Source organism: Mustela lutreola, chromosome 2 (assembly GCF_030435805.1).
Source record: "Mustela lutreola isolate mMusLut2 chromosome 2, mMusLut2.pri, whole genome shotgun sequence".
Classification (NCBI taxonomy): Eukaryota; Metazoa; Chordata; class Mammalia; order Carnivora; family Mustelidae; genus Mustela; species Mustela lutreola.
The window spans coordinates 149384475-149408693 of NC_081291.1; the positions used below are offsets into that span (position 1 = coordinate 149384475).

The following is a 24219-nucleotide window of genomic DNA, read 5'->3' on the forward strand; positions in this document are numbered from 1 at the left end:
GCATTTCTTCCTGAAACATACTTCCATGTGTTTGCATTCGCTGGTGCCTTCTCCAGACTCAGCTTGCCCTTCGCAGTTGTCCATTTTTTTCTTCTGTCAAGAAGGCCTATGTGGAACGTGGCCTTTATTCAGCTCCACTCTGGGAAGTGAGGGCCTGTGGATGAAGAGCCTCAAGCTTTACAGTCAGTTAACTCTTGGAGCACAGAGTCTCCCTAAGAAAACTTGTAATTCTCTAGTCTGGTGTTGTGTAGTCAGGCGAGGTTGTCCAGAACTGTTTCTTTGAGAGGACTGTTCAGCGAGTCCAGTAGGGCAATTCCTTGCCCTGTCTTACCTGCTGTTTGTTTTTTTGAATATGAAATTTTCTCCTTTTTAAAAAAATTAAGATCTAGATAATTAACACATTAGTTTCAGTTGCACAACATAATGTTTTGATATGTGCACATACTGTGAAATGCTCAGCACAATAAATCTAGTTAACATCCGTCACCACACATAGTTACAAAATTTGTTTTCTAGTGATGAGGACGTTCAAGATCAACTCTGTTAGCAGTGTTCAAATATACGTTTACAATATTGCTAGCTCTAGTCACTGTTAAATCCTGTGACTAATTTATGACCGGAAGTCGGTACCTCCTGACAAACTTCACCCAGAATTATTTCTAAAGAACAGGTGGGGTCTGGGGCGGAGGTGGGGAGGTTGGGAGCATCAGGTATTGGAATCCTTAGCACATATTATAACTGGGGTTCTCTCCCCTTCAAATTCTGGTCAGTTTTCAAAACCATTGTTTAGTTGGGGGTTTCCTCAAAGATAAAAACGTTTCAGTACAATGGCTCATACGTGAGGCAGTTTCTCCTGACCCAGCCAGACAGAATTTTCAGTCTCTGGGGAGTTTAGGGTGTGTATAGGGAAGTTTTTCTTTCTTGTCTTTTTTTTTTTTTTTTTTTTTTTTTAAATACCTCACTTACTATTTTCAATTAATCTTAAACTTGCAGAAGAGCTTCTAGTACAAGGAACTCCCATATACCCATTGTTCAGATTTGCCTTTGTTAATTGTTTATGATTTGCCACATTTGCTTATCTCACTTTCTCTGTATGTTTATGTATTTTTTCCCTCCCCCCCCCCTTGAACCTTTTGAGATTAAGTTGGAGGCATCATGCTCTTTTACGCCTAAATACTTCAAATTATATTTTCTAAGAGGATATGTTCTTACATAAGCACTGTATAGGTATCCAAAGCAGGGAATTTAACATTGGGACAACATTATTATCTAGTCCACACCCGTGTTTGAGAATTTCTTCGAATGCCACAGTAGTGTGGTTTTTGGCCCCAGATCTATCAAGGACCATGCACTGCATTTAGTTGTCCTGTTTACTTAATCTCTTTTTACCTGGAGTAATTCCTGGGCCCTTGTGTTTTTGGATCATGATATCTTTGAAGGGTATAGGCCAGTTATTTCATAGATCAGTCTCTAATTTGGATTTGTCTGGTGTTTCCTCGTGGTTTAGATTTAGGTTACACATTTTTGGCAGGAAGGCACATGAAGTCAGTTTGTCCCGGTATGGGCAATGTTGGCTTTGATCCCTTGGTTAAGGTAGTATCTGTGGAAGATGGAGGAAGAGCAGTGTTTGCTTGTGTCAACTGGCTTCTCTCCTGATGTGTTCCAAAAAGTCAGTGCAATATGATGAGACCTTCTTTGCTCCACCAGGTCCCTGGAAGGTGTGACTTCAGGTCAAATAAGCCCTTCTCCTTGAGATGGTGAGCAAATGTCATTGCCAGCATGCTCACTTAAGTTTCGCAGAACATTATTTAATTAACCAACAGTAGTCTGTATACCTTGATACACAGAGATACAGTTTCTTCTTTAAAGATTTTTATTTATATATTTGACAGAGAGAGAGCACAAGCAGAGGGAAAAGCAGGCTTCTTGCTGAGCAAGGAGCTCAGTGTGGGTCTCCATGAAATGGGGGTCTTCATCAGGACCCTGGGGTCATGACCTGAGCTGAAGGCAGCCACTTAACCAACCGAGCCACCCAGGCGCCCCCCAGAGAGACAGTTTTGAAATGAGACAGTGATACTTGCATTCATTTATTCTCTATTCTTGCCTCTTATAAAGCACATATTTCAAGGGGTCCCTGGGTGGCTCAGTTGGTTAAGCAGCTGCCTTCGGCTCAGGTCATGATGCCAGGGTCCTGGTCCATGTCAGGCTCCTTGCTCATCAGGGAGCCTGCTTCTCCCTCTCCCTCTGCCTGCTACTGCACCTGCTTGTGCTTGCTCTCTCAATCTATCAAATAAATAATAAAATTTTAAAAACCCACATAATTCGAAAGGGTGCATATAAATAAGTTGTGGTAAAAGGAGATTGAAGCTGAGAAAATAGTAAAGCCAGAGAGAAGAATGTGTACCACAGGCCCTATGTGGTGGCTAGAGGTGCATGAACATTTGGCTTTGAGATTTGGGGACTCTTGCAAAGAGCAAGGCATGTTCAGTTACGGAAATCAAAGCATTTATGAGGTCAAGGTTCACCTGGTGTTGTGGGAAAACATAATTTTTCCATTTATAGATGCCAAACAGGGATTTCTCCCTTCAGTTCCCTGTTAACAATCTAGACACTGTGCTCTAAGTGACAGTCCTCAGAAAATCTCACAACAGTGAACACCAGGAGTCTTAGAGGTTTTTTCTATAACTCCCTAAACCCTGGGTCATGGCATGCTCTCAGAGCACCAGAACAGGGGTATACCACATCCCCAGCTGGATTCAGGAGAGGCTTAGGGAAATCCAGAGTTGTAGCTTTATTTGCTGTTCTTTGTGGTTTATTTATTTATTTATTTATTGGACAGAGATCATAAGTAGGCAGAGAGGCAGGCAGAGAGAGGAGGAAACAGGCTCCCTGCTAAGCAGAGAGCCTGACGCAGGGCTCAATCCCAGGACTCTGGGATCATGACCTGAGCCAAAGGCAGAGCCTTTAACCCACTGAGCCACCCAGGTGCCCCTGTTCTGTGGGTTTTATGTATATTTGTTTTTAAGAACAAACCCCCCTTGTCACACCATCCCAAATAAAACCAAGAGGTATAGGTGTTTTGTTTTGCTCGGGATCAGAATCTCCTCTTGGAAGTCTTTAAAAGCAGAGCTGCTTTGGTTTCTAGTTCCGCTACCCCCACTCCAAAACTTAGGCCTTTCTTCCTTAAAGGGGGCCCCAGGCACCTCACAGGGCTGAGAGACAGTAGCCCGGAGACACTAATGCCAAGGGGGTTACCCTCTCCACTTCTCCATCTCTGGGTTTCTTCAGAATTTTTCACTTTACCACAGTGTGTGAAATTCTCTGATGCTTTCCCATGGAGTCTGAGCAGTAAGCTGAAAGGAGATGTCTATCACTCTGGAGCAGAGGTCAGTGGCAGTGCTCACCACAGCCGTGAGCCCCCAGGGGCCCTGGTCCCTGCCCCTCATCCCTGGAGGCCACCCTGTTCTGCACAAGTACTCCAGACCCACAGGTCAGCCACCTTCCTACCTTGGGATCTTGCCTTTACTGTTCCTCAGCCTAGAATGGCCCCCAGCCTGATTTCTGCATTCGATTCTGTTTCTTAGATCACAGATCACCTCCCAAGAGAGGGCTTCCTTAATGTCTCTGCCTGAGAAAGTCCACATTTGTTTGTACAAAGCCCTTACCCCTAGAGTTACACTATGTTTTTGCTAGTGTCTGTGTCCCTACTAGGCTTTAACCTATCAAAGGACCTTTCCATCTTGCTCATCAGTCTCTCCCTCTAGCCCCTGGAAACAGTATAGTGCCTTGTACCTGGCTGGGACTCAGCAGGTACTTGGTGAGTGAATAATTAAATAAACTGTAGAACACTGGAGAGACAAAGTCAACTATTGCCCTAACATCCAAACACTATCTTTGCTAATTCTTTGATATTTTTTTCATTTCAAAAGGTAATTAACATCTTGGGGGGGGGGGTCACAAGAAATCCTAAAAGATCTAGGGGTACAGTCTTCAATATACACATAGACACATGTTCTCAAAATTTGACATATAATTTTACCAGATTTCCTAATCCTGCTACCCCTTCTTAAATTCTTTTTTCCCCTCCTGAGTAGTCCTGGCCTGATGCAAAGCATCTACTGGCCCCACATCATTCATTCTCTTTGCTAATCTGATTGCTGAAAAATGGCTCTCACTTGGGCATTTCTGTGATTCCTTGTGAGGCTGATCATTTTTCCAACTTTGATTTCTGATTGCTTATTCTATTTCATAAATTGTTTAGGTTCTTTGCCTATTTTCTGGAGTGTCTGCTGTATGAGCTCTTGAAATAATAAAGATGTGTACTAAAATGGTACATTACAGAAAGAAAACAGATTAAAAATGAGCCTTCCACACTGACAGCTTTTTCTCTGCCTCTCATGGAACAATGGCTGTAGATTCATTTTCTGTTATTTTGCTTGGGTTGCCACACTTGGCACCTGGAGTAGTTTTAAAATCATTCAGGAAGGCGAACCAATAAAAAGCTACAATAAACTCTCTCCTGACTAATGAAAATAAATGCATGAATCAGAGTTTCCATTTCCTGTTAGGATAAAAGTGTACCTATTGTCTGAAGATAATAAAACAGTTTTGGTTTTGCTCTTGCCAGGCCGTCGTATTAAATTCAAAGACACAAAGATAACTTCGTGGAGCAGAACAGTGAAGCGGCCGATTTCCTCTTTTTCCCAGTTAGGGCATATTTGCCTAAGTTCACTAGCTTCGTAGATGAGCTTCCTTTCACAGGCCACTTTGGATCAATCTTGTGATATCCCATAAATCATATGGAATCTGAGCAGCACTTGCTGATGCTGGTTTTGGTGGAAGAAAATGTGATTTCTTTATAACAGTAGGATCCAGAAAAAAAATCAGCATGCTAACTTGTTCTGGATATATTACACCTCGCATGTTCTGGATATATGATGATGAAAATTCATGTCTCAGTCTTTCAAATGCCAATAAAATATACATTTTAGGACATGCATTTGCTAGGAAAACAATAAAAACCAGTGTTCCAGGCATTTCCATCGTGGACCCTGAGGAGAGCAGCGTTGCACCGTGGTTTGTCACCTGCATTACTGTGGAGATGAGCAGACAGGAGATCAAGTAGGAAAATCATTCTCTGGTACTAAAAATCCAGGGTTTCCTGTGAAGTAAATGCAGTGTGGGTTACAGGTCTAAAGCTGGAAGAACCGGGGGTATCTGGAAAACCTAAGGTCCACCTGTCAGATTGAGGGGCACCTGGAAGTGGGTTTAAGGCCTGAAACAGAGGGGCTGGGCAAGGCTGAAGGCACACATGTCCCTCAGCTCTGTGCCTTATCAGCTGAGTGGGCTGAGAAATTGCCTTGTGGTTATTCTCACCCAGAATTGGAATAAAGGGCTCAGTGTGAAGTTGGGATAGTACAACTTCTTGGTTTAATACTTTACAGATTTTTGGAACCAAATGCACCCTGAAGTGAAAAGTTGCCTTTTTTTTTTTTTTTTTTTGCTGACCTTGTTGGACGGCTAATACTGTTTCTGGGAAATAAGAGAAACAAGCGGCTCATTGTTGGCAGGAGCTGAGAGAGACACAAGAAGGGCGAGAGACGTGTCTGCAGCCCTTTTTTCCTCTTCATTGTATCGTGACTGAGTCGAGGCAGGACTGTGGCTGGATTTTTCTTCCTACCTCTGCAGACATGTGTTTTCCATCAGACAGGGCTGCGTGACACCTGACATTGGCCAGTTCACATGAGTTAAGCCATGTACGGCCCATAAACAGAGAGGAGAAGACCCACAGCTGCACTCAGACACTCTTGACGCTGAAATATTTTTGAAGCTTGGTGTGGCTGGGTCTGCACGTATGTCAGAAACGATTTACACCTGTGTGTTTTGGCTTCTTCCAGGTGCATATCCTTACTTTCTGGAAGCTGCTGTGGCCAGAAGGTCTAGTGTTGCCTGATGGCAGTACCGCTTCCTGTTTAAACCTTCCTGAGTTATGAAGTGGAACTTTAAAAAAAAAAAAAAAAAGATTTTTGTTTTCTTTATTTGCGAGAGAGCGAGCACAAGCAGGGGGGAATCGCAGAGGCAGAGGGAGAAGCAGGGAGCCTGATGTGGGACTTGATCCAAGGACCCTGGGATAATGACCTGAGCTGAAGGCAGATGCTTAACCTACTGAGCCATGCAGGTGCCCCTGAAATACAACTTCTAAAAGTTATCTGACTTGTCTTTTTTTTTTTTTTTTTTTTTTTTTTTTTTAAGACTGAAGAAGTAATGGGCGCCAGGGTGGCTCAGTGGGTTAAGCCTCTGCCTTCGGCTCAGGTCATGATCTCAGGATCCTGGGATCGAGGCCCCCATGGTGCTCTCTGCTCAGCAGGGAGTCTGCTTCCCTCTCTGCCTGCCTCTCTGCCTACTTGTGATCTCTGTCTTTCAAATAAATAAATAAAATCTTTAAAAAAAAAAAAAAAAGACTGAAGAAGTGAGCCCTATACCATTTTCTATAAAACTAGATCACACAAACAGGGTATCATCCTAACATGTGATTCATGGTGATTTCAGCATTTTGTAGTAGTAAATAAGTTAATTACACTAGTCTGTATTAGACTTTTTCATGAAATCGGGAAGAGGAAACAGATCCATGTCACTGAATTGAACTTAGTAGATCCTTTTTGATCACTGAGGGTGAGCAGGACAGGGCAGTGATTGGTGATCAGTAAAGCTGATGCCCACCATGGCATTCTAGCATATCCCTGGGCTTCGTACTTTTGTCACTGTCTCTGCCTGTGATTTATGCTGAGTCATTTATCCTTCCGAGGATCATCTCCAGATTGAGTGAATTGGCCTAAGTCTTTGGTTCTAAAATTGTGTCCCAAAGACCCATGCTAGGATTTTAGGGTGATGTGAAGAGATGCTAAGCAGACCCCAAAAGCTGTGTCAGTTCAGGTTTTAAAAATTTGTTTAATATTTTCATCCAGAGTTGAGAAATGGCCTGTAGAAAAGCAGAGTGAGGGCAAGACCAAGAGGATTTCGAGAAGATAGCCGAAGGGGCTGCCATTTAAGTGCTCCCCAACCCATTGGTGACAGCTGAGACTGTAGGCTTGCTTTGAACTGATTTCTACATAGGAGGGTCACCTCTGCTTCATGCCATCCACTGACACTATGGAAGGATCCTACTGCTAAAGAAAAGTTTGAGAACCCTGCCCTAAATAACTGAAGTCTATTTCAGCCTGAACTTCTACACTGATGATACAAAGTAGGGTGAATACACGGGCCCCCCTGGAAGGAGCTTTTTGGGGAAACTGAGTTTGTAAACCACTAATGATAAAAGAGAACCAAAGGAAATGGGTGCTGAGCAGAGAACTATGCTCTGGAAGTAAAGAGAAAACAGTCGCAAAAACCTGATATTTATTAAATACTGCCTTGTAAAATTATGGGAGTAGTGGTACCTATCAGTTTCTGACCCATAAAGCCTGAAACTGACTATAGTATTTCATGTCTGTGCATCAGTAAGGCAGATCTGAAGTGCACTAAACTATTTTTGTTCTGTGTTTATAAAGAAAATCCATATTATTAGGGTTGGTTCCAAAGGGTGGAGGAGGGGAGGGAGGCTTGGCTCCTTGTCAGGTCTTCGTTATAAAGAGCACAAATCCAGCTCTCGGGAAGATGAGAATTAGCTCAGATCACAGAAGAGTATATAGTTCAGTCTTTAAAGAGCTGCTTTCAGCATGTATGGCCCAGCCAGGAATCCAACATGGAGGATTTCCTGACAGTCAAACTCAGTCAAGTGCATGCTTAACGAGTGTTGCAGTGCAATGTCATAAGTAGTGCTTGAGCTCCCTAAAGAGTTTCAGAGTAAGTGGAGAAGGAATGTTTCCTCTGTGATTATTAGGTAGTGTGGGTGCAAAAGGACAGTCAGCTAGTTGTAATCCGTGGAGGATGAGAGCTGGTCGGGACTTCCTGGCTGTGGTTCTAAATATCAAATAGGTCTTTGGTATTGGCATTGGTTCTTTTTGTAAAGGGACGTGATAGGATGGACACAGGAAGTCTTGTAGGGGGCGGTTTCAACTGCCGTGTGTTGCGACAGTCAAGGCCTAAGGTGACCAGACGCCCATCTGTCTGGGACTCTGATGTCCTCATTAACCCTGATATCCCAAGTTCCAGAAAAGCCCTCCATCTCTGTCAGACCAGGACAATTGGTTACCCTTCCAGCATTTGCAGAGTAGGAAGGAAGATGAAGTGATTATTAAGCTTTCAGTTTATTATATTATATTATATATATAATATTATTATATATATTATATTATATTATATTATATTATATTATATTATATTATATTATAAGTGATTATTAAGCTTTCATGATTCAGGAGCCCTTGTGCTTCCCTCTGATAGGGCACTTAGGTTTTTGGAAGGGGTTTTTCATGCAATCTATATAAGCTTATTAGCTCCCACGTCGAATTGAAGAAGTTTCCTAGATCTCAAATCAAGTGTGTTACCCAAGGTGTGCATTTTTTTTAAAGATTTTATTTATTTATTTGACAGACAGAGATCACAAGTAGGTGGAGAGGCAGGCAGAGAGAAGGGGGAGGAAGCAGATTCCCCAACGAGCAGAGAGATGCGGGCTTGATCCCAGGACCCTGGAATCATGACCTGAGCTGAAGGCAGAGGCTTAAGCCATTGATCCACCCAGGTGCCCAAGGTGTGCATTTGACTGTTTCCTAGTCAACCTGTTTGAGGAAACGGCAACCAGGTATTCAAAGCAGTAAGTCAGCCTCTTTGAGGCTCTCCTCACTCTCAAGGGATGATACTGGAAGGATTCTTTAGAATATTTAATGTTATATTATTACAGAAGCAAGTTAAAAAAAAAAACCCTCAAAGATAGGTTATTTTGTATATATGGAAGGAAAGTTAGTGTAGCAAGGTTTTCCTCACCCTATGAAAACTGACATGCAAGTTAAACCATCTTTGAAATTCCCCTGTTAAATCAGCAGTTGATTATGGAGAATTTAGGCAGATAAACTGCAGTCTTGTAGTATAACCCTTGCTTCCCCTGTTTTATTTTTTTTTGTTTTTATGTTACTTTGTTCAACATTCACCAGGCTGCTATGTTCCTTTCCCTGGTTCACCAGGCTGCTATGTTCCTTTCCCTGGATCCATGTCCTACACATCTGTTTAGTTGACTTTAAAGGGCTTAGCACATAGTAAGAGCTTAATAAATATTAATTCATCTTCAATTCAGTCAGATTCAGTACTGCCAAGACATCTGCTAAGTTGCAGTGGACCAGCATTTCCCAGTGTTCCCACTCAGGAGAACACTGGTCTTCCAAGTCTGAGAAGTCCTGCATTTTCTGTCTCCTTCCTGGAAAGTCTCACTGTCTGTTAGAGCCGTAAAGGCTCTGAGGAAGCTTGCAACAAAATGAATTCTTTTAACTTTGTGTAGCCCAACACTTCCCAGTCTTACTTGGCCATGGGACACCTCTGGAAGCAGCTATTGTTATATTTTTATTGTAGCCTAATTTCCATATGCTCCCATGGAACACACTATAGAACATGATGGTGGTTTTTTTTTTTAAATATTTATCCATTTTTTATATACCCTGTAAAATTTTTCCATTTTTATGTATCCTATACAAATGAATTTTATAAATGAATTAATAGTGAGTATGGAAGAGACAGCATCTTGCACAGTCCCTGGTGTCTGTTGAAGACGTGGTCACTACACATACACACACACAAGCACATGTGTACCTGCACACGGTTTTTTTTTTTTTTTTTTTTTTTTTTTTTTTTTGCTTTCATTAAAGTACTGTTTATAATTCCAATGACATATTGTTTTCATTTAAAAAATGAAATGACATGAAATTGCAAAACTACTTTGTAACCAGAAGGATATAAGGATGCTAGGCTGGAGGGGGTGAACCTAATTTATGGTCTCTTTTGGAGTGTACAGCCCAAGGGCTTCCTAAAACAATGCACCGTCCTTGGCTACTGTTATCTGACTGGGCCAGGCTCTGACTTTTCTGCACACACCTGCCAAGAGCCCTTGAACAGAACACTGCTCCTCCCTTGCACTAGGGGACTATGCCAGATAGTGGGTAGATGAGAGAGGGGTCTGCCCTCTCAAAAAGCACAGCGGCATGCTGGACAATATCATTTGTAATTTTATCACTAAAAGAATATTGCAACATTTTGGAACATTTTGCCTGTCAAGTTCAGAGCCAGCATCTCACATGGTATTCACATGTTCTGTTCTTTTCAGAGGAAACTGGAAGCTTGTGGCTTCTCCAGTTTCTGCACTAATTTTGGTTTTATCTAAAACTTGGTGACTTCCAGGAGGCCACATTACAGATTATGACCAAAAACTCCCACTTAAAGATCAGGTAAGTAACTGCGGCGACTGATGCGTGGTAGGGGGCAGGGAGAGTCTGTGAAAGGCATGAGGGTGAGTGGTCAGGCTGGTGGAGGGCCTACCCGGTTGCTTTCACTCTTGGAACGGTCATTCTTTGCCTTGGCTGTCTTTTCTGCAAGCTTCTTCTGCCTTTGTGGGCCTCTTCCAAAGAAAATGTAGTTGACAAAGGCATACTCCAGAAGGGCCAGAAACACAAAGACAAAGCAGCCCATGAGGTACATGTCAATGGCTTTGACGTAGGGGATTTTGGGTAATGTCTCCCGAAGGTGTGTGTTGATGGTTGTCATCGTCAGCACGGTCGTGATCCAGAAAGGACTATTGCTACAGGATAAACCTCTGCAGGCCATTGAAAAATCCTGGAGATCTTCTTAAGGGATGTTTTTCTTATCATACTCACAAGGGCAACTCTAGCCGCAGATGCATCATAATTGATTCAGAAGGACACCCATGAGAGAATCGTAATTAGTATAGAGGGCATGTAAGTCTGGAGAATGAAGTATCCAATGTTTCTCTTCAACCGAAAGCTCAGTGAGAGCCGAGGATAGGCACCTGTGGCAAAGACAACATTCCTTGAGACTAGACGATGCTCCACAATAGAGAACTGTGGGAGCTCAATCCTCTCCACTCCAGTGACAGCCTTATCGCCGCCACGCCAGTAAAATTCAATGTCATCTGTGGTATAGCCATAGCTTTCAATTTCCAGCGTGCAATTCTGCTCATCCAAGGGGTATCTTCTCAAGTCCATCATGCATGCTGCGGTTGTGGTGATTCTGAGCCCGTACAGCACCGTTCCATCAGGGTGAAGGCGGATCATGCGGTTTTTCACTGTCACTCCATGCACAAATGACTTTTTGTCATTTAAGAAATATGTGTCAGGCACCCATAGCTGGTCAGCCACTCGATTGTCAAGCGTGAGGTTGAGAGGGATCCCAGAATAGGCAAGCCTTTTATCTCTCCAATATTGTTGAAAATACATGGTTAAGGTGTAATCCATGTTGACTTCGGAAACCATGTCTATGCTGGCGATGTCGATGTTCATCCCCACGCAAACCGGGGGACCCCCGAAGTCGGGTCTTAGGCGAATGTCGTAGCCTTTCAACAGCTTGTCCACCGTTTCCTTCACAAAGGACATGTTCCCGGGATCGTTCACGCTCTGGGCGCAGCACACCACCGCCACCAGCACTGGGGCCGAGAAAATGCCGAAAAGCCTTCCTCCCGCAAAGCCCCACATCCCTCCGCCGCGCCCCGGCACGGGGGAGGGGGCGCCCCGCCGCCGTCGCGACCCGCAGCCGGGGCTGCTTCTGCTGCTGCCGCCGCCGCCGCCTGCACACGGTTTTTTAGAACAGTTTCAGATTTACAGAAAAATTGAAAAGATGGAGTTCCCATATACACATCAACTTCTCATATTATTAACATCTTACATTAGTATGCTACATTTGTTACAATTGGTGAACCAGTATGGATATAGGGATTTCCTTAGTTTTTATTTAATGTCTTTTTCTGTTCCAGGGTCCTGTTCAGAACACCACATTACCTTTACTTGTCATGTCTCCTTAAATTGTTCTTGGCCATGATAGCTTCTCAGGTTTTCCTTGTTTTGATGACCTTGATAGTTTTGAGGAATACTGCTTAAGAATTTTGAGGATTCCCCCCTGTTGGAATTTGTCTGATCTTTTTCTCTGATTAGAGTTGGGATGATGGGCTTTTGGGAGGAAGTGCTCTTTTTGTCACATCTTATCAAGGGTCATGCTATCACTGTGGCTTATCATTGTTGAAGTTGACCTTGATCATCTGGCTGATATACAGGAGTTCTTCCCTGTAAAGTGGCTGCCCCCCCCCCCAATTCAATACTCTACTCCTTGCGGGGAGGTCACTATATACAATCTACTATTAAGGAGTGGCAGTTTTGCTCCCCTCCCTGAGGATAGTGTATCTACATTAAATGGTTTGGAATTCTTCCATTCAGGAGATTTGTCTCTTCTCCCTCCATTTATTTATGTATTCGGCCACTTGTTTATATGAGTGTGAACTCATGGATATTGTATTTTTATGCAACTAAGGAACTATAGTCAGCAACATGTGACACTTTCCTCATTACTGATAGAACAGAAGCACAGTTGGGGAGTGGGTTTCCGGGGGGTGTATGTGTGGAAAAAGTTGTGCTTACAGAGACCTTCTCGCTCACTTAAATAGGTTTGTGCCTCTGGCATGTTGACAAAAACATGTTCTGTTTTTTTTTTTTTTTTTTTTTCAAAACATGTATTTTTAAAAGATCAGCTTTGGGCTGCCTGGCTGGTTCAGTCAGTTAAGCGTCTGCCTTCATCTCAGGCCATGATCCCAGGGTCTTGGGATCGAGTCCCACATTGGGCTCCCTGCTCAGTAGGAAGTCTGCCTTTCCCTCTCCCTCTGCTACTCTCTCTCTCTCTCTCTCTCTCTCTGCCAAATAAATAGATAAATAAAATCTTAAAAGAAATAAAGGGTTCAACTTAAAGTGCCAGGTATAGTGGTCTCTCAGCCAGGAAGGTGGTCAGAAGGAGAAAGGAGGCTGAGAAATGCATACTTGCCGCAGGTATTCCTCTTTTCCCTCCTCAGACTCACATGTGAATTGGGGAGAAGGATTTGAAGGGAGTAAAGTAATTTCCATGTCTTTCTAGGGCTTTGGTATGGCTTTTAGCCATCAGCACACTGATTGTTCTTTCCATAATCTCCTCCGAGCCAGCTCTGTCCAGGCCTGTGATAGGTTTCATAGTTGAACCTAACCCCTTAAGGTTTTGTTTTCTTCACTTGACATTGTGTGTGTGTGTTTCTGTATGTCTTTATATGTCCGTGTGTGTGTGTGTAACCAAGCCTGTTTTAAAAATGAAGGAAGCAAGCCCAGGATGCAAGAATAGCAAGTCTCTGAACTTCTCTGAGGCCGAGAAGACATTTGTCAAACATTCCTGGAGAGGTGCACTGGGTAGTCTCTGATTCCCTGGCCTCCCTCGTCGTCTGCAGCTCCTGGCTTGGAGAAGCTGCCAGGACACTTTATAAACTGTTGCTGCCCATTCCCTTAGGCTGCAAAAGGCAAAAAGTTCAGGAGTGAGGCTTTACTTTTTTTTTTTTTTTTTAAACGTATCTGTTTCTTAGGTAGCAAATGATATGTGGGCTTAGAACTGAGGTCAGGGACCTTCCTGTCCTGAGCCTACTTGTGGGTCTTTGTGGAACTGACCAAGTGTGTTTGCTGGAACAGTCCAGAGGGTACATTTGTGGATGTTGTCCAGGGAAGCATTAACCAAAGGGTTACATCCAACAGGGATGGTCACCCCCCCCCCCGCCACCACACCCCATTCCTGTGTTGACCCTTTCTTCCACCAAGGACACAGTCATGGAATCAAAAGGGTGTTCAGATCTCATGCTGTGGAGTTTGTTTGACTCTGTGTTTTCTTTTTTACTCAACAAGAGCCGTTAAATGTTTCTGGCCACATAGCTGCAGAGCGTGCTTTTATTGATTTTTCAGAAACGGAGAGAAGGCAAGTTACTGAAGGAAAAGGAGATGAAAACAATGAAAAAGATAAATGTGCATTTAAATTTAAATTCTAACTCTCTTGAAAGGAAAAGAAGATGTCTCTGCTTTAGTTTTGATACATTCCTGCTTCAGTGGAGAAATCTTCTGTTTGGGTTATTCCTTTCTGTGGGGACTGGCAAAAGTCGGAGGCTGATGAGGTCTTTAGCCTTTTTGAGGCAATTCATGGCAACCTGCCCTCAACTGGTTTGACCTCAGAAATGGCATTTGGGATACATTGCCCTTGTTTTTTTGTTTTGTTTTGTTTTTTTGTTTTTAGCTGAACTATTGTTCTGTCCCTAAAATATTCTGGCATATTATCCCAAGGAGTGTTAGCTTCATTGCAGATTTACATGTTTTGCCTTCCGTGCTCTCCTTAGGACCTCCTCTCTGTTTATCTCGTCTTGGGCCTTCTCTGCCCCCATTTTCTCTGAATAGCTAGCGAAAGCAGTGGATTTAAAGAACCTCAACCATCCGTAGCATTCATGAGCTGCAGGCTCAAAGAAGGTTCAGTGATAGTTGGAAACCAAACTATTAGAGGGAGCAGAGTGGCAGGTAGAATCATGGGCACCTCAGTGGGACCCAAGACACCTGGCTTCTAGGCCTCTGACCATTTTATGACCATGACCAAATTCACTCTTTCTTTGGGTATTGATTTTTGGCATTTCTACAAGGAGGAGTTGTACCAGGTAGGCTTTCTTGATCTTGATTACATTCTTTAAACATTTTTTTTTTAAGATTTTATTTATTTATTTGACAGACAGAGATCACAAGCAGGCAGAGAGGCAGGCAGAGAGGGGTGGGGGAGCAGGCTCCCCACTGAGCAGAGAGCCCGATGCAGGTTCCATCCCGGGACCCTGGGATCATGACCTGAGCTGAAGGCAGAGGCTTTAACCCACTGAGCCACCCAGGCACCCCCCCCCCCTTGATTATATTCTTAAGCTGAAATTGTTGCTTATCAGATAATTTTTGAGGTCACTGCCTTGCACTCCCATCCAGAAAATACTGAGTTTGATGTATACATGACCACGTTTTTATGTTTTTTACTTCTGTATTTTTATGTTTTCTCTAAGTAATAAATGCACATAGGAAAACTTCCACTGGTATAGAAGGAAGGAAAGAAAGATCCCCTCCGATCCCTGACACCTGTTTTCCTCTCCGAGTTACCCACAGTTACCAGGCTCCTAACGTGTTCTGCTACAGATATGTGTACTATGCCCTCCCTTTCTAACTAGAAGCAGTAGCAGGTCCATGTGTAGTATTCTGTCCCTCGGCTTTTCCCTCCTCCCTGAACAATGTTTCCTAGAGATTGTTTCATTTAAGTACCTACAGAGCTCCCTTGTTCTCGGGAATGGTTATAGAGAATTTCTGAACAGGTGTACCTTGATTTCTGATCAGTGGACCAAATGTTTAGTCTCTGGCTATTACACACAATACCGTGGTCAGTTCTCTCATAACAAAGCTCTGTGGGTGTGTATGCTTTACTTTGAAAACAAAACTGTTGTCTAAGTTCCATTCTTTTCTAGTCTCTGTCGTTCATAACTGGAGATGTGTGGTCTGCATGATCCAGTCCATGAAATGAAGTGGAGGAAAGAAAGCAGCATCGCCCTCATTCCTCCCTGTCCAGGTCTCTGTGAGGGCTGGTATTTTGAAGCCTAGCAAGGGCGTGGTGTTAGACGAGCTCATCTCCCAGTCTTCAACTCCCCCAGATAAGGAGGCAGAGGCTAATAAACTCTACAATATTTGCTTTTGTTGTGTGGAGTCCATTGGGAGTAAACCCGACGCAGGTTTTGCTCACTAAGAGGGCAGGCTCCCCAAGTCCCCGAAGACAGTCTTGCTCGGATGTATTTGTCCCGTCGTGAAGTTACCAGAACCGAGTCAGTTTTAAAAATTAATAACCTCTGTGCTGCCAACAAGCAACCTAACTTTTTTCAAGCTTCTTTTTTCTAATCTGGGGATTTCTGATGTTGGCAATATTTCAGTTTACAGATTTCTCTTAGAGACACAGTCGGGCATCTTTTCTGGTCTGTAGCAGTTACGTCAGAAAAAAGTAGGAGCATCCTTCTTCAGGAGTTCAGAAATGACTATCCCTGAAAATAGCAACTGTTCTTCCTTGTAAGCTTCCTTCTGGCTGGAAAGAGGTATTACGAATTCAGCCCTTCTGGATATCTGGACTTTGTCTGACTTCAGTCTGTATTTAAGAGCACTTTTTTCCCAGTGATGCGGTACGTACATGATCCCTGACCTCCTACCCAGGCCTTCCAGGCAAGACTGTAAAATGCCCTGACCATTTCTAGAATATCACTTGAGAAATGAAATGCTCGTTTCAGTAATTTTGCATCGAGTAGGACTGTGCTTTTTTTTCCTGTTCTGAGACTGAGAACTTGAAGAGATTGCCAACTGGTTTCATTCATTGGTCTCATCATTTCCTGAGCTTCCCTGTGCACCAGGAACGGTGCCAGGAGGCATGAGCTCCTGTGGTGGGCTTGATTCAGAAAAGAAAGTCTGCATCATTAGGCAGAGCACTCCAAAGCATTCTCACTTCCTGTTCAGGAGCTTGTGAGTGAGCAGACAGTTGTCCATCTCTCCAGACCTGCCTTGAACCCTTTCTGTTTACAAGGCAAGCGGCTTTGGGCCCCAGGCCCTGTTTTGATGACCTGCTGTTTAAGTGGTAGTTCTCTTGCTGTTGAAGGCAAACTCTTCAGAGGGTTGTTCTCAGTTTCAGCAGCTGTCCCTGTTCTTCAGGGTAAGGCGTGACCGAGGGCGGCCAAGGAGAGTTGAAAGAGCTGGAGGACAGGATGTGTGGCAGCGTCCACTCGGGCTTGGGTGGCTCTACCTGCTGCCAACCAGAGCACACCCCTGCACCTCTCTCAGGTTGCCATCTCCCTCCCGTAAAATAAAAGGATGGACTGCATCATTTCTAAGAATCCTGACAAAGCCTAACATTCTGGCATTCCACAGCCCCACAAATAAATTCACCTCCTTTCTTCACACATTCTTTCCAACAGCCTGCTAATTCCTGTGAGGGCAGGAGCTATTTATCCAACGACAAGCCTGGTGGCTGGCACACAGGAAGTGCGGTAAAGATTTGAGGGAGTTATAAATAAATTTTTAAAAAAAGAATGTTTTTATCCTACCTCTACCCCCATCCGGAGGAAGTTCCTGCTGTGGAATTAATCGTTCCTCAAGGGAACCAGTTAGTCCACAGAAAATCCTTTGTGTTTGTGTCCCTTTTGAGTGTGTGCGTGTGGGAGGGGGGTGGTCTACATACACATTTAGTACGTGGATGATTAGGCTACTTTAGAATTCATTTAAGGAAATTCTTAGTTGTTGTAAAACATGTTTCCACATGATACCTATGTCTTCCAAATGAAAGATGTAAAATATTTAACTTTTAGACTTGAAATAAAATATGCCAGTGATTTTCTTTTTTTAAAGACGGTGATATGGGAGGCCTGGGTGGCTCAGTCTGTTAAGTGACTGCCTTCAGCTCAGGTCATAATCTCAGGTTCCTGGGATCGAGCCCCGCATTGGACTTCCTGCTTGGCGGGGAGCCTGCTTCTCCCTCTACCTCTATTTCTCTGTCTCTCATGAATGGATAAATAAAATCTTCAAAAAAAAAAAAAATAGACAATGGTACCAAACATAGCAAAAATTGAGAGTTTTTCCTCAGAAATGGAATATATAAAACTAGATCTTGTTTTGGGCCTTCATGTAAGAGCAAACAGACAGAAAAGTGTGGTTTTCTTTCTTTCTTTCTTTTTTGTGGTTTTCTTTATTATAGAATATGACCTAGGCAGAAGTTAAGCAAATTTGACTGGTAAACTGTTTAAGGAAAACTAGCACTTTAAAAAATGTGTGTGTGTGTGTGTGTGTGTGAATGCCAATTATAGAGTTTATTAAAGGATTTTAAAATTCTTCCCTCAAGTGAAGTACCGCATGCAAAATTTAAGGTGTTGGTAAGTGTGGATAAGTAGAAAATCCTTAAAAAGTTTAAAAGACTTCTAGAATGCCTTTATTCAATCACAAATGTGATTATCATTTTTTAAAAGATTTATTTATTTGAGAGAGCGTGTGTGCAGGAGGGAGGGATAGAGGGAGAGTGTAAAGAAGACTCCGTGCTGAGTGTGGAGTCCCATGTGGGACTTGATCTCAGGACCCTGAGATCGAAACCTGAGCTAAAACTAAGAGTCGGACACTTAACTGACTGCACCAGCTAGGCAACCCATGATTATTATTTTTTTTAAGATTTTATTTATTTGAAAGAGGGAGAGAGAGTGCACATGTGGACACATGGGCAGGGGGTGGGGCAGAGTGAGAAGTAGACTCCCCGCTGAGCAGGGAGCCTGATGTGGGCCTCAGTCCCAGGATCTTGGGATCATGACCTGAGCTGAAGGCAGTCACTCAATCGACTGAGCCACCCAGGTGCTCCCATGAGAATCATTTTTATGTAACTTCTTCTGCACTCATTTTTTTCCTTTGCAAAAACTATATATAACATCTTTTCCTCAATCAGGTATTTGTTTCTGAGCTTAGCTCATGCTCCTTTGAGGTACCCTTTTTTAAACAAAGCATCAGTGGAGTCCTGCTTCTGTGTAAGTCCCTAGTCTAGGTACTGTGTTTTACATCTTGCTTGCCAGTCACTGCTATCCTAGATATTATTGTGCATCATTGTATATCTATAATCTCACGCCCTCCTTAGCTCTGATATGAACACGTAGGTTGTCTAGAAAGTGCACACACACCCAGATGTCTTGCTGAAATTACATCATATGTTGTGGTAACCTTTTGTGAAATTCGCTTTCGACCACTATGTTCTTAAAGGCTTTAAAATGTGTTCTAGACACAGGGAAAGTGTGAAATAATTTTTAACAGGGCACCAAATGCCAAGACTAGCTGAATCAGGAGTGGCGCTAGTGCCTGAGCCTCCATGAATTGATAAGGTAATAATTACTTAAACAGTAATGATTAACAGGAAAGTACTTTGGCAGGAATCTCAGGAATCTATACTCCAAAGCACAGAGCATTCTGATGGTCTCTTTCTGATAAGGTATTATAGGACCTGTTCATTCATTTGCTTGGTCTTCCCTCCCGCAGTGATGAATCACCAGCACCAGCAGCAGATGGCACCCACTCCCCTGAGCCAGCAGAACCACCCTCCTCAGAACCCACCAGCAGGGCTCATGAGCATGCCCAATGCTCTGACCACTCAGCAGCAGCAGCAGCAGAAGCTCCGACTTCAGAGGATCCAGATGGAGAGAGAGAGGATCAGAATGCGCCAAGAGGAGCTCATGAGGCAGGTATGACCTTCTGTGGTGCCTCCTGGAGGCTCCATGATCCTACGTACCAAGGCTGGGGGTAGGGTAAATCTTTGGGCCATCAGGGTAAATCTTTCTCTAGAAGCATTAAAGGTCCAAAGCCTACTCCAGACCATATGAGTAGAATCCAGGTTTTTCTCCCAATATCTACCTGCCTTGTCTTCAGAGCCATATGTATGAGTACGAGGACCAGCTGTGTTAGCATGGCTGTCTTTGGGTTCTACTGCTGATCTTTAGAAGAGGAGGAGGAAGACTCTATTCCAGTGATCTGTTGCTGTGTAACATTATCCCAAAATGCAGTGGCTTAAAACATTAGCCTGTTTTATTATATCATACAATTTTCTGGGTCAGGAATTTGGGCAGAGCTTAGCCGGCTCATTCTTTTGGCTTCCATGGTGTTGATGAAGACCACTTTTAGTAGTGTTCAGCTGGTGGGTGGGTTGGTCTGGAGGGTTCAAGATGGCTTCACTCAAGTGTGTGGCATCATGATAAGGATTGCTGGAAGACTGGGCTTGGTTGGGACGGAAACCTGGGACGTCTATATTTGGCATCTCTTGCTAGCACAGCAGTCTCACTGGTGGGACATATTGCATAGCAGCTTGGGTCTCCCAGAGAGAATGTTCCAAGAAACAAGAAGTAGAAGCTGCCAGTGTGTTAGGATCTGGTTCTGGAAACTGTCACAGAGTCACTTCTCCCATATGCTCTCAATCAAAGAAATATCAGATTTGCCCTAGATTAAAGCAGAGAGCAGAAAGGATGTTCCATGGACAAAATGACTTAAGAATTTGCAACCATCTTGAAAAAGATTTGGGAAAAATTGAAAGAGAATGAGAAAGGTAAATGTTTGTATATGGGCTCTGAGAGAGCGGGTATTGATCGGGTACCTTTGTGCCATACTGCCCACAATGCATTCATTCAGTCAGTCAGTGGACAGAACGTTGCCCTGTGTCCTCTGTGGATCATAGCTGATGTAGCACTTCAAAACATGAATAAAACAATCCCTGAAGGAACCCACAGTTTTCTGCATCCCTCAGTGGCTTGGTCTGTGCAAGAACAGAATTATTTCTTCTATGTTGCTAAACTAACGTAAACCATGTTTTTAGGTCTCATCAGTTTTGCTGGCTACTTTTTAGGGAGGAAAGCTTCAGCTTATTGTTCTAATGCTTGAGACTTTGCTTTATGACTCACACGAAGCAAGATACACAAGTAGCTTCCTTTCACTAGTTTAAGGAAATAAGTACTTTTAACTGTTTCAGGGGGCTTTCTTGGAAGAGCCTGGGAGTGTCACAGTCAGTGCTGCCTTTTCTTTTAGTCACATCTGATACTTTTAAAAATACACATTGATTTCTATAAAAGAATAATATATTTCTCATCAGATAAATTCTAGGATATAAAGTATCAATACAAAACATGGCAAATTAAAATAATTCCCTAGACATTGACTCTGACAATGAGGGAAATGAATATATGAATATAAATTGTGCTTTGTTGTTCAGTGGAACTACCCTGAATTTGAGGAATACAGCTTTTATAATACAACTACAGTTGTGCCTTTTTCCCTGAGGATTTATGTCTGAAGGCTCATGGCTATTTCAGGGTAACAGTTGTTTATACCATTTTTAGATACACAGGATCATGTTTTTTAACAGGAAATAATTATATTACTACTTTTGTCTTACGATAATAATTGCATTTGTAATATTTTTTCTGTTCCATAATATAGAGTAAATGTAACAGTATCATAGTAGCATTTGTAACTTTTCTCTTAGTTTTATATTTAAATGAACTTTAATGCGTTTTTTTTTCTTTGCACAAATCTACAGACTGTTCTGCAAAGAATGATTTGTTTCTCAGTTTCTGCCACTTTCTGTTTCTTTCTTTTGCCCCACTGCCTTCTTTCCTACAGAAAGTATTTCTGCAAAGGGCTGGGGGAAAGTGCCCCACATCATAGGTGCCTTTGAACCAGGATGTAGTATTAATGTTCATATTACAGAAATGCCAACCAAGTTCATTAAACGCTGATCCCTAGAGGCTGTGGAACTTAGAGTATTTTGCTGCATCATACTGGGCAATGCTGCTGTATGGGACAGCAGAGGGAAATGTCCAGAGTTTTTTCTCCCCATCCAGAAGCAGCCTACTCCTCAGTGTCAAAGATACCATTTAAGGCCAGATGGTAAATAGTATTGCAGCATTCTCTGATACTTTTCTGGGGTGTTTGCCAAGATGCCTGGCTGTTCAGGTGTGGATTATGTCTATCATCTTGGTGGTTTTTATCTTCCTTTTTTTTTTCCCCCTGGTGATTTTCTGCTTCACTATTTGCACTGCTCAAATAATAAAATCCTTAAAAATTTTTTTAAAAATAAGATTTATTTATTTATTTTGAGAGAGAGCGTGCTTAAATGTGCGTGAACCAGGGGGAGGGGCAGAGGGAGAGAGGGAGAGAAGCAGAATCCCCTCTGAGCACAGCACAAAGGGGGCTTGATGCCACCACCCTGAGATCATGACCTGAGCTGAAATCAGGAGTCAGATGGTCAACTGACTGAGCCATCCTGGCACCCCGTGATGAGGTCTAAAGATTATAGACTTCATTTCTTCATCCTGTGCCATTCCCATGTCCTCCATGGGCAACAACTGCCTTAACCTCCTTAGCTCACTGGGCAGTCTATAAGGAGCATGGTTCTCTCCTCTTACTCACAGGGGGACCCTAGCTGTGCAGGCTTTCTTCTCAGAGGCCCTGCCTTGCCCAGCCTTGACCTACCTGCAGTTCCATCAAGAGAGAATTTCTAGGAGAGAAGCCCCATCCTATTTCTGTCTCCGTAGTGGGAAGGGAGGTTGGTAAACTTTAATGAGTAAGATGAACTTATTCCCTAATTCTTGGAAAATTGTTATCATCCTTAGATATATAATAAATGTGAAAGCTCCTTACAAATTAAATACTGTGCAAATACTTGATTTCATCCCTCCCTCCTCTTTTTCCTTCCTCCATGCCATCATCCCTCCAGGCGTGTAATCTGATGGTGGTGCACTGTGGAGAAAGAGCCGCCTCAGTATTGGGTAAGCCCACGTGGGCTACATAATGCCAGGGGCTCACATGTTAACTCGTGGTTGTGGAAATCATGTAGAATATCAAGAAATGGTTGTAAAGGAAGTTTGATTACAGATCTGAGGTGAACCTTCAATATTTCAGGACGGAAAATGACTTTTTTCATTCTTTTTTCTGTATCTCCTCATTCCTTTATCCAACCAGTGTTTCTGTGATAAATGGGACTTGGCTACCTTTGGATAACTTGTATCTTACTAGACAGGCAAAATGATGAAATTAAAGTGATTACAACTCATCCAGATGTGGGGCCAGAAGGGTAAATTCGAACTCCTTCCTGCTTCCATCTTTGGCTTTCATTCCTGCACAGGGCAGAGTTCTGTGAAGCGAGCAGAAGGTACTTCTTTATTTCTCTTCAGTGGCTGCTCAGGCCAACAGGTTGTTAACAGTCCACAGCATTAAAATCAAATGGCCAGTGAGGTTTTTGCTATCTCCCTTGATTAGGAATCTTCTGAAGTAGGAGAGTTGCATTAAAAATGGTCCCTACAACTTAGCATTGGCTGGTGTAGCCAAGTCGAACTTCTTATGTCCAATAACTGATGAGTTCTCTCGGGTTGCGCAGGTGCTCCTAGCTCAGGGGAATCCTGTCCAAGTCTGCAATACACAGTCGTCTTAGAAAAGTGTTTCACTGCTTTCCACAGGCATCCATTGCAGACACTGTGGAAAGTAAATTTTTGTGAGACATTCTCGGTTGTCCATGGTAATGAGAGTTTTATTCTCGCTGTGAAATTTCCCAAACATGGAGAGGCAGCTTCAAGTTCATAAGAGAAATGGCAGTTCAAGAAAAGGCAACCATCTTAGTTGAAGATGTACCTCCTGGTATCTTTGTAGTTTTTAAAAAGAAATTTGGATTCAGTTTGTGACATTTTTTCTTTTTTAAGATTTTATTTATTTATTTGACAGAGATCACAAGTAGGCAGAGAGGCAGGCAGAGAGAGGAGGAAGCAGGCTCCCCGCCTAGCAGAGAGCCCGATGCAGGGCTCGATCCCAGGACCCTGAGATCACAACCTGAGCGGAAGGCAGAGGCTTTACCCATTGAGCCACCCAGGTGCCCCCATTTTTTCTTTTTAATTAGACAGAGTTTTTTTTCTTTTTTTTTAAAGAGTGGCATTGTTTTATTTTATTTTACTTTTACAAGTTTTTATTCATTTGACAGGAAGAAAGAGTGAGAGCACAACAGGGAGAGGGGCAAAGGAAGAGGGAGAAGCAGACTCCAAGCAGGGAGCCCAACCATGGGGCTTGATCCCAGGACCCTGGGATCATTACCTGAGTCTAAGGAAGATGCTTAACCAACTGAGCCATCCAGGTGCCCTGGAAAAATAAAATTTTTAATTTATAAAAATATAATGCAGTAGGGTTTGGGTTGTTGTTTTTGTTTGTTTTGTTTTGTTGTTTTCTGATTGAGACAAAAGAAGCATTTGGTAAGTGAAAGAAGCCAGGCCTTTATGATTCCATTTCTATGACATTCTGCAAAAAGGCAAAACTATAGGAACGGAGAATAAGTAAGTGGGTGCCAGCGTTGGGTGTTGGAAGGGGCTGCCTACAAGGGGGTAGCACTAGGGGATTTGGGGGATAGTGGCACTGTTCTGTACCTTGATTAGGGTAGCTGTTTCACAACCCATGGATGTTTCAAAACTCAGAAATGTACACCACAGGAGCGTCTGGGTGGCTCAGTGGATTAAAGCCTCTGCCTTCAGCTCAAGTCATGATCTCAGGGTCCTGGTATCAATCCCCACATCGGGCTCTCTGCTCAGCAGGGAGCCTGCTTCCTCCTCTCTCTCTGCATGCCTCTCTGCCTACTTGTGATCTCTTTTTGTCAAATAAATAAAATCTTCAAAAAAAAAAAAAGAGAGAGAGAAAG

The 24219-nt window shown here is 43.0% G+C and overlaps 2 protein-coding genes across 3 annotated transcripts in view; one reads left to right on the forward strand and one right to left on the reverse strand.

The window, feature by feature from the left end:
- Nucleotides 1-24219, forward strand: part of WWTR1 (WW domain containing transcription regulator 1) — a 140460-nt gene that overhangs the window by 96889 nt on the left and 19352 nt on the right. For both annotated transcript variants that reach the window (XM_059163794.1, XM_059163793.1), the window contains exon 4: nt 19038-19240. In XM_059163794.1, coding sequence (XP_059019777.1) covers nt 19038-19240 — 203 coding nt within the window. The remainder of the gene's footprint in view (nt 1-19037; nt 19241-24219) is intronic.
- LOC131825006 (gamma-aminobutyric acid receptor subunit beta-3-like) lies at nt 10350-11717 on the reverse strand. Its single transcript, XM_059163796.1, is given in 2 exon segments — nt 10350-10706; nt 10796-11717. Coding segments are annotated over 2 exon segments (1101 nt in total). The 5' UTR covers nt 11631-11717; the 3' UTR covers nt 10350-10440.